General features: G+C 35.2%; 1 protein-coding gene across 1 annotated transcript; it reads left to right on the top strand.

Moving 5' to 3' along the window:
- The first annotated feature begins 575 nt into the window (after window positions 1-575).
- Window positions 576-11,201, top strand: LOC106969829 (olfactory receptor 4K1-like). Its single transcript, XM_015066362.1, has 2 exons — window positions 576-582; window positions 10,237-11,201. The coding sequence occupies exons 1-2, from the start codon at window positions 576-578 to the stop codon at window positions 11,199-11,201; spliced, it is 972 nt and encodes a 323-aa protein (XP_014921848.1).
- The last annotated feature ends 316 nt before the right edge of the window (window positions 11,202-11,517 follow it).

Raw genomic sequence — 11,517 nt, 5'->3', positions numbered from 1 at the left:
TGGGCCAGCAAGTCTGATCTCTGCTATACTGCCTGGTGAGTCTGGAAACTGGAAGATTAACAATGACCTCACTCACATACTTGGTGGCTGGCAAGTTGCCCATTGGAGCTTGCAATTAGCCAAGGAACCTCAGTTTTCTCCATATGGCCTCTCATTTGTGGTTAGCTGAAGCTGCTTAAATCAGTCCTTGAGAGCTGATTATTAAGGTGGGGGATAACCTGTTGGTGGCTTGAAATCGACCATGGTATGAGTATTTAGATCACAGACACAAGGAAACACTACAAGTCAGGGCCCTCCTGTGCCCTAACCCCGCTGCACCTAGAACCAATTCTTAAATATTTACCAGCACACTATTGCTTCTTATGCCTTAGAAGACCAGCTTGCACTCATTCACATCGTGGCCTCAAGATTTTAATGGAGACAAGAAAGGGCAGCTGCAATGCAAAATACTTTTGTGCTTTCTATTATCCTTTTGGACAGAACTAGACATACGACCGAGCCCAGAGTTGGAATATAATAGTACTCAGCAAAAAAAGGAAGCAACTATTGATTTATAAATGAATCTCAAAGGCATTATGTCGGGTAAAAAAAAATCCAGTATAAAGAGGAAACATATGATCCCATTCATGTCACATTCTCAAAACAACAAAGCTTTGTAGTATTTCATAAAAATAAGTAACCATTTCAAGGCCAACTACATATTCAATTAGTCACTGAATCAATACTATCATTTCAGCATATACCATTGCTCAGTTCTGTGCCAGGTATAATACTTATCTGAGAGACTCAGATGTAAGCCAACAGTCTTGGGGTATAGAGGTGAAAAGGAAAAACAAACACCAACATGTAAACAAATGTAAATAAAATAAATTGTAATGAGTGTTATGAAGGGAGCAAATAATGTGAGATAAAAAAAATTAAAAATTGGGAGTATGACAGAGGGAAGGGTGCGCAGATAAAGCTGTTCAGTGAAATGATCTTCCTCTCCTCCCTTCTCCTCTCCTCTCCCTTTCAATTTTTATTTAAATATTAATTAATCGACATAGAGTACAATACTGGTTTCAGGAGAATTCAGTGATTCATCACATATAACTTGCAGTGCTCATCACAACAAGTACTCTCTTTAATACCCATCACCAGTCTAGCCCATCCCCCACCACCTCCATCAACCCTCAGTTTGTTCTCTAACATTAAGAGTCTCTTGTGGTTTATTTCCCTCTCTTTTTTTCCATCCTTCCCATATGTTCATCTGTTTGGTTTCTTAAATTCCAAATGAGTGAAATCATGGTGTCTTTCTCTGATTGACTTATTTCTTTTAGCATAATGCATTCTAGCTCCATCCAAGTCCTTGCAAATGGCAAGATTTCATTCTTTTTGATGGGTGATTAATATTCCATCATATATATGCCCCACTCCTTCTTTATCCATTCATTAATCCATGCATATTTGGGATCTTTCCATAGATTGGATATTTTTGATAATGCTGCTATAAACATTGGGGTGCATGTATCCTTTTGAATCTGTATTTTTGTATCCTTTGGGTAAATACCTACTAGTGCAATTGCTGAATAACAGGGTAGTTCTATTTGTAGTTTATTTGAGGAACCTCCATGCTGTTCTCCAGAATGGCTGCATCAGTTTGCATTCCCACCAACAATGCAAAAGGGTTCCCCCTTTCTCCACATTCTCACCAATACCTGTTGCTTCTTATGTTGTTAATTTTTGCCATTCTGCAGGTGTGAGGTGGTTTCTCATAGGGGTTTTGATTTGTATTTCCTTGATGATGAGTGATGCTGAACATTTTTCATGTATCTTTTAGCCATCTGGATGTCTTCTTTGGAAAAGCGTCTATTCATGTCTTCTGCCCATTTCTTATTTTTTTTTTTTTGCAGGGGTGGGTGTTGAGATTGATAAGTTCTATATAGATTTTGGATACTAACCCTTTATAGGATATGTCATTTCCAAACATTGTCTCCCATTCCATTGACTGCTTTTAGTTTTGTTGCTTGTTTCTTTTGCAATGCAAAAGTTTTTATCTTGATGAAGTCCCATTAGTTCATTTTTGCTTTTGTTTCCCTTGCCTCCAGTGATTTGTCTAGTAAGAAGTTGCTATGGCTGAGGTCAAAGAAGTTGCTGTCTGTGTTTTTCTCTAGGACTTTGATGGTTTCTTATTTCACATTTAGGTCTTTCATCCATTTTGGATTTATTTTTATGAGTGGTATAAGAAAATGGTTCAATATTATTCTCCTGCATGTTGCTGTCCAGCTTTCCCAACACCATTTGTTGAAGAGACTGACAAAAGAACTAAAATCTAGTGAAGCTGAAATCAAAATTGCTATAACCAAGATGCAAACCCAGTGGATGCCATAAAAATGAGGATTGACAAAGCAAAGGAAAGAATTAATGATACAGAAAATAACATTATGGCTGAGTACCTGGGTGGCTCAGTAGACTGATCATCTGAGTCTTGATTTCATCTCATGGGTAGTGAGATACAAGCCCCATGTCAGGGTCCATGTTGGCAGCATGAAGCCTGCTTGGGATCTCTTTCTCCCTCTTTCTCTGCCTCTCTCCACTTGTTCTCTCTCTTAAAAATAAACAAACTTAAAAAAATAAAACTATGGAAAATAAGGAATCTGAAAAGAAACAGGAAAGAAAGGTAAAGGATTACAAAGGTAGACTTAGGGATCTCAGCGACTTATTAAGACGTAATAAAATTTGCATCATAGGAATCCCAGAAGATGAAGAGAGAGAAAAAGGGGCAGAAAGTTTACTTAAACAAATTACAGCTGAAAACTTCCCTAATCTGGGGAAGAACGCAGACATTAAAATCCAAGTAGCACAGAGAACTCCCATTAGATTCAACAAAGTTGACCATCACTAAGGCATATCATAGTCAAATTTATAAAATACACAGACAAGGAAAGAATCCTGAAAGCAGCAAGGGAAAAAGTTCTTAACCTAAAAGGGAAGACAGGTTAGGTTTGCAGCAGATCTGTGCACAGAAACTTGGCAGGTCATAAATGGGTGGCAGGATATACTCAATGTGCTAAATTGGAAAAATATGCAGCCAAGAATTCGTTATGCAGCAAGGCTGTCGTTCAGAATAGAAGGAGAGAGGAAGATTTTCCCAAACAAAAACTAAAGGAGTTTGTGACCACTAAACCATCCCTGCAAGAAATTTTAAGGGGACTCTTTGAGTGGAGAAATAAAAAACTAAAAGCAACAAAGACAGAATGGAGGAGAGAACATCACCAGACACACCAACTCTACAGGTGACACAGTGGCACTAAACTCATAACTTTCAATAATTGCTGTGAATGTAAACAGACTAAATTCTCCAATCAAAAGACATAGGTTATCATAATGGATAAAAAACAAGATCCATCTATATGCTGCCTATAAGAGACTAATTTTAGACCTAAAGACACCTGCAGATTGAAAGTAAAGGGACATAAAAATACCTGTTATGCTCATGGATGCCAAAAGAAAGCTGGAGTAGCTATTCTCACAACAGACAAACTAGATTTTAAGCCAAAGACTATAATAAGAGATTACGAATGGCATCATACTATAATTAAGGGGTCTATCCATCAAGAAAAGCTAACAATTATAAATACCTATGCCCCCAAATTGGAGGAACCCAAATATATAAATCAGTTAATAATAAACATAAAGAAACCTAGGCAATAATAGTAGGGGACTTTAACATCCCTCTTACAGCAATGGACAGATCAACTAAACAGAAAATCACTAAGGAAACAATGGCTTTGAATGACACACTTAACAGATAAATTGAGAACATCTCATCCTAAATCAGCAGAATACACATTTTTTGCAAGTGCACATGGAACCTTCTTCTGAATAGATAACATACTGTGTCACAAATCAGCCCTCAACAAGAACAAAAAGATCAGGATCATACCATGCATATTTTCAGACCACAATGTTATGAAACCTGAAGTCAACCACAAGGAAAAATTTGGAAAGCCCTCAAATATACAAAGCTTAACATCCTACTAAACATCCTACTAAAGAATGAATGGGTTAACCAGGAAATTAAAGAAGAAACAAAAAAAATACATGGAAGCAAATGAAAATGAAAACACGACAGTCCAAAACTTTTGGAATGCAGCAAAGGCAGTCCGCAGAAGGAAGTATATTGCATTACAAGCCTGATTGGAAAACATCAATGGTACAAGGTAGAAACCATTAGAAGGCCTTTGAGACACTTAACGGGAAAGGTAACAAAGGTTTAGCCATGGAGTTAAGAGGGAAGTAAGTAGATAAATCAGGAATATTTGGGGGGAAGGAAAAGCAGGGTTGAAAAGGAACTGAAGAAAAGGAAGGAGCTAAGTTTCTGACCATAATCACAGGAAAGAGAAATACCATTAGCTGGGATGGGGCAGAGTAAAGGACAAACAGGTTTGGAAACAGAAGAACTGAAGTATCCTGTGAAATATTAAAGGGAATATGCCAAGAAGGTATGTGTTCTATTAGCTACGAACTAAGAGAAGTCGGGGCTCCTCCATTAGACTTGCCAAATTTTGGGGGCAGTTCCTCTGTGTCTCAACATTAAGTATGTTCTCTCTGTAACCTGCTCTTCTCTCTAGACCTTTTTAGCCCCTCTACTGCTCTGAAATATCTTTCCACAATGTTAAAAAGCAAGCTATGTGTACATAAGCAGTTCAATCCATGTATGCCCAAATAAGCTTTCTTTCTGATTCTAATGTATTGCCAGGTGTTGAGCAATGACAACTGAAAAAGTTGGAGGGTTTTTTTTGGTAGCATATTGTGTAGTATGGAGTTTAAAAATTTAATCATAAATATTTCCATGAAAACAAAGAAGTGAAGAATTAGAAAAAACAAAATTCCAATTCTCTTAGCCCCACTGTCAGATTTCATTTTTTCTGATTAGATTTCCTTCAGGTTCTGAGCATAAGACCTAGTGCTTATGGGCACAGTCACTCTAAACAATGGAAAAGAAATCACATGAAGGGAAACTGATTATTAAATGAGAGTAAATGTAGCTGTTGTAAGCTTCTGGGTCACTAAATTTCCCCCTTGTGATATATGCCACATTTGTAATTATAGACAATTTAAAAATTCTTACCATCTAGTTTTTGGGTAAACCAACTGAAATTGTAATAACTCCCACAGCAAGATGACTTCACTTCATAAAGGAAGTTCGTTAATTGGCTACTGCAATCCATGGTACTGGTTATCTAAGATATATAGCATGTACTATGGTATTTAAATACTTGTTTTATGGGCTTTTGTGACTCAGTCTTTAAAAAGAAAAGTTTGGAGATTTATCTTCTTCAACCTGTTATTACTCTCCTGGCATTTTTCTCAAAATTGGTATGTGGAAATTAATCACATCAGGCAAAAAATTAAATATAAAGGTTATCATTTGGAGAGTTAAAGGGATTCTAGGTTAAACTTATTACTAGAATTAAGATGACTTGGATTTCTTGAGCATGAGAATTTGGAGCTTGTTGATGAGATTCTAAAATCTGAAACAAAATATCAGACTATGTCTGGTTATTGTCACTGCTAACACAGGTGACAGATTGAGACACCCAGCAAAAAGTAAGCATACTGGTATATAATTTTCAAAGTACAGAGATAATGATAGAGAATGGAATGGGGCACAAAACTGTCATTTTAATAACCAGGTAGACTTCCCCTGATAGATTCTTAGTTATCAGGTAATATATATAATTAAGTAAGTAATATATTAGTAATATAGTAATATATGTAGTGGTTAAATATGTGTTTTTTGGGTACAGAATTCCTATTGACTAGCACTATGCCCTGATGACACTAATTGTACTGCTAAGATTTAGCTGTATAGTTAGGATTATAATAGTACTTCTTTTGTGCCATTGTTGTAAGAATAAATGAGATAATGGATGAAGTGTTTAGCACAGTGCTTTGTATGAAGTTGACTAAGAAAATGCTGGCTGTTATGATTAGCAGAAGCTCTTTCTTTCCAGCGTTTTACCAATATAGAATACTATAATTTGATCTTTCTTTCTTATTAAGGACCTTTTCCAAATTCTATTCTTTTGCAGTCTCTTGTATCATACATATTTATGTAATTATTAGTCATATATCAGTGTAAGGCAACTAAATTGAGTCCTTCATATCCAAAAGCCTTTCTCCAATTTAACTATATACACAGGGGCAAGAAGCAGATTTCCTTATATAAATATGGTTCTTTACTGTGAGGCTATCTTCTTTCTCTTCCACGTCTTCCATTGACTCTTTTCATTGACTCTTTTCTCTCTAGAACCATCACAAAAAAAATTATTGTGTTTATGAATCTGAGCCAAAAAACCTAGAGCTTCACCCAAAGAAACTTCAACAATTTGACCTCCTGTTTGTAAACTTCTGTTTTTCTGTTTAACTGGAATACTTTTAAACTTCTGGCTCAGAAAAATAAATTTCTGAGTCCAAAAATTACCACATATAAATTTCACATTTCTTTTTAAATGGAAGTCTGGTTTTGCTTTCAGTGTATTTTCATCTTAGGTAGAAATTTCCAATTGGTTAGTTTCCAAAGTCAGGAACCAAGAAAGATTATTTCTAGGATAGCCTGATGTCCAAGACAGGGAACTATTTAACTCTGTATTCTAAATATGAAATAAATATCATAATGAAACATTAAAAAATTCCTTTCTCTTTTTCACAAGGATAGCTAGCTTGGTTTACCCTATTTTCATTTATAGGTTAGAGCTTAATAACTCTAAACACTAGTGGTGTCTGGGTGGCTCAGTTGGCTAAGCGTCTGACATCAGCTCAGGTCATGATCTTGCAGTTCCTGAGTTTGAGCCCTGCATCAGGTTCTGGGCTGACAGTCAGGAGCCTGGAGCCTGCTTCAAATTCTGTGTCTCCCTCTCTCTCTGCCCTTCCCCCACTTGCACTCTGTCTCTCTCTCTGTCTCTCTCTCTGTCTCAAAAATAAACATAAAAAAAATTAAGAAAAAAAAAGAACTCTAAAGAGTAGAAGTAACTGCAAATGAATACAGACATCTGTAAAGAACACTACCTGGCTCTTTTTAAGTATCTCCTTTTTGTCAAACTTTCATTTCATTGTTAGAATAAATTATATAAATTTATTAATGAAAAATTATTTCATTCTAATATTTTATTTTAATCTTATTTTTCATTTTTAAAAATCTCATAGATTGTTAATCTGCTCAGAAGCAGATATTTTCACATTCAGATTGACTTTACCTGAGTAGAGGTAAAATTTTATTATCTGATTTTTAAACACAACAGTATGCTCACTCAACTAATATTTATCACTTAATAGTTTGCACACCTCTTTCAAATGTATGCTGTAACAAACACAAAGTTCAGAGAATTGCAGTGATTACATGAAGATAAGTATCCTCTCTGTTTTGATTATCATTATATCTGCAGGCCTACAGAGTGCTTGGCATATAATCATAGTAGGTGCTCAATAAGCTGGAACAAATGGATAAACACTAAGAAAAAGAGTAGTGAAGCCAGGAATTGAACTCAGATTTTCTGATCTCAAACTTGTGCTATGTATATTATGGCATACTGTGGAAATTTTCACTATCTGCCTTTCTATGAAGACTGACTGACTACACAAGTGTGAATAAGAATATGATTATCTCAATGTGGAAAAAAATCATTTTAGAATGGTTTTAGAGAAATTCTGCCTGTAATTCTAGAACTAAATGAAGTCACTTCAATAAAACTAACTGTAGACAAAGAGGAATGGTTTAAGATCAGAAAACTTTGGTTAATAGATTTATCACTTGGCAAACTGTCTTCAGGCCTTGTACACACAGAGCTATAATACAAAAAGAGGTTTCAAAAGGCATAAGATCCTATAAGGTATTATTAAAAAAGTAATTGGTAATTTTTATATTTTTAAATGGCCTCAATACTTGAAAGTCATGTCATGAATAAATAAATCATCTCAACTAGTTGTCACTGAGTGTTAATATAGACACACAGGGAACTCTTCCCAGATTCTGAGATCTGACCATGAGCTTCATTTCAAAGGATTCCTTCTGGAAATCACAAATTATTTCATTTTAATTTTGAATGAAAAAATTGGCACATTCAAATGAAAATAAATTGCTGTTCAAATCTGTTTATAGGTGTGTATGTATGGAAATAAAAACTTGGAAATAAATTTTTATTATGTCCATATTTCATTCTAGAAAATAAAAAGGATAGTTTTAAATACAGGTCCTTGTTGTAAAGACTGAATTTATAGTTCCTGAAAACTGTGGACATATTTAAGCCTATGACGTAGAATACTATTCAGAAAAGATAATTATGCATTTGTTAATTCCATAATAAGGCAAAAGTCAAATTCTCATTCATTTAATTTCTAACAGATCTGCTAAAATTATACTTATGTTTCCCAAGAGAAAGCTTATTTCACATGAATAAGTTATTGCCCAAGCTTGCTATTATGCCCTTTGTGTCAAGGCTTGCTCTTAATTTCCCGGTGTGGGAGAAAATGTAACCCTTCTAGTGATGGCTTTCTCTGATCACCTGGTCAGTCAATATGCCTTTGCTCTGATTTTTTCCCATAAACCTAGTCACAAACTGACATAAATATATATTTTATTTATTTTTAATCACCTCTGCCAGCCCAGCCACCACCTTTAGAATGTAGGCTACATGCAGGTCAAACACTTCTGTTTTCTTTTTCTTTCATTGCTTTGTCTCCAGAATCTATAAAAGTGTACGTTATAGAGCAGTAATCTAGAATATTTGTTGAATGAGTTAATTACACCAATTATGATATTCAGTAGGCTTTGGAAAATACTTTTGTTATTGTGATAAGTTCATGAGAGAAACTAATTAAAATTACATTCAGTCTCATCTTTGATGAGCAGACTAAATAGTATTACATTCAATTTTTATAAAAGGGAAATCATTGAAAAAAGTAAATAGTGTAATTGTGATATTAAAAGACTATTTTTTTGCTTGTTGATTCATTTGTTTTGTTTTTCTCAGTTGGACTTATTTCACATAGCATAATACCCTCTGGGTCCATGCACGTTGCCACAAATGGCAAGACGTCATCCTATTTTATGGCTGAGTGATATTCCATTAGGTGTGTGTGTGTTTAATATATATATGTATACCTTCCTTATACATTCGTTTATGTTTCTTTTTTCAGTTCTACATATAAGTGAAATCATATGGCATTCACCTTTCAAATCTTATTGACTTATTTTACTTAGAATTATACCCTTTAGGTACATCCATGTTGTTGCAAATGTCCACATCTTGTACTTCTTATGGCTAAATAATACTCACTGTGTGTATATGTGTATGTATGCATATCATCTTTGTCAATTCTTCTACTGATGGATATATTTTTTAATTGAAATCTTATTTCTTTAGTTCCCAGTGAGATTGCACATCTCTTAAAATGGCCATCGGCTATTTGTTGTACTCCTTCTGTGATGCTTGCTTGTATCCATTTCCCATCTTTCTAAAAGAATAATTTTTCATTTAAAAAATGTGTGCTTCTCAGGTTCTGGGAAGATACATTTTCACTGCTTAATAGTATAATTAACTGCTGTAAAACTTAATTGTTTTAATATAGAAAAGTGAATGCAATCTGTTGCTCACACTAATTTAGTTTGTCACAATTTCTCTAACTCTCTCTTTAACCGCAGATATTTCAAATACATGGCCACATCTCACTCCATTTCTCTGATATCATTTACAAATTAACTGGGCTGATTTCCATCTCTTTACATTTGGCCTAAATTTTCTCTCCCTTCAAGATTCTGTAAAAGGCATCAGGCTCACTTTCTGCTACTCAAAATCTGAATGTGTAAGTATAGCATATGTATCTTTAAAAGTATTATAGGGACCTTGAACTCTTCCTCAAAAACACGTCAGAATCCAGAGGCAAATACTCAACACCTTCCATCCTTCCATACTGACTTCATGTTAGATAAATAACTATCTTTCTTTTTCTCCTTCTCTCCCTCTCTCTTTCCCTCTCGTGCCAACCCATAAATGCAAAAAGTAAAGTACAATTCATATAATTATGTAAATAATCACAGGGAAAATATCAATTCCTAACAGTAATGTGAATAATTATTTTCCTATAGCCTCACCATATAATTTTTATAATTATTAGAACTGAAACATCTACTTGATTTGCAATATGGTAAATGGCTTATTATTATCCATTTTTAATTATTTTTCTTTCCTATAGATAACTTCAACAGCCCAGAGTCAGTTAATGGATGGAACAATAAATCAGTGGTTACTGAATTCATTTTGTTGGGCCTGTCTAGCTCTCAAGATATTCAACTCTTCCTCTTCTTTTTCTTCTCTGTGTTTTATGGAGCTGCGGTTTTGGGAAACATCCTTATCATCCTCACAGTAATTACAGACTCTAGCTTACATTCCCCAATGTATTTTCTTCTTAGCAATCTCTCCTTTATTGATGTGTGTCAGGCTACATTTGCCACTCCCAAGATGATTGCAGACTTCCTCAATGAACACAAGACCATCACCTTCCAGGGATGCATGTCACAAATCTTTTTCTTGCATGTTTTTGGGGGTAGTGAGATGGTGCTTCTTGTTGCCATGGCCTATGATAGATATATTGCTATTTGCAAACCTCTGCACTACATTACCGTCATGAGCCGAAGGGTGTGCACTATTCTGGTGGGAGTCTCCTGGACCATTGGTATTCTGCATTCAGCCAGCCACCTGGCATTCACAGTCAATCTTCCTTTCTGTGGACCCAATAAGGTAGACAATTTCTTTTGTGACCTTCCCCTTGTGATCAAGCTTGCCTGCTTAGAAACATATGTTTTAGAGATCCTCGTGCTAACCAACAGTGGCCTGCTCTCTCTTATCTGCTTCCTCCTTTTGCTCATTTCTTATACTATCATCCTTGCTACTGTCCATCAGCAAACCTCTGGTGGGACATCCAAGGCACTTTCCACCCTGTCTGCCCACATCACTGTTGTGGTTTTGTTCTTTGGCCCATTAATCTTCATTTATATTTGGCCTTTTGAAAGCTTCCCAATTGATAAATTTATTTCTGTGTTTTTTACTGTCTTCACTCCTGTCCTTAACCCCATGATCTACACATTGAGGAATAAAGATGTAAAGGAAGCCATGAAAAAGCTACGGACCCGACATGTGGGTTCTAAGCAAGTCTTTTAGACAATTGTGAGGTAGTAACACAAATCCTTAATTATTGTCCTTTGTAATGCACATAGGTGATTTTATTGTTGTGTTTCTATCACAATTAGTCTTTCACTATTATAGAACCTATCTCTAGTTATCTGAAGTTGTAAATGAAGTGCAGAATCTCATATTATACCAGTTCCAATATTCTGTGGCTCATCTCATCTTCCCTGAAACAATCAACAACATATATTAAAATTCCTAAGTAGTTTTTTCCTCCTTATATAGGCATTGTTTAAAAAAGCATCCTGTAGCATTTTGAAATTACCTCCGTATTAAAGCAGATTTGTTA

The sequence above is a fragment of the Acinonyx jubatus genome, chromosome B3 (genome assembly GCF_027475565.1).
Source record: "Acinonyx jubatus isolate Ajub_Pintada_27869175 chromosome B3, VMU_Ajub_asm_v1.0, whole genome shotgun sequence".
NCBI classification, from domain to species: Eukaryota; Metazoa; Chordata; class Mammalia; order Carnivora; family Felidae; genus Acinonyx; species Acinonyx jubatus.
This window is presented reverse-complemented; position numbering and strand designations above follow the sequence as displayed.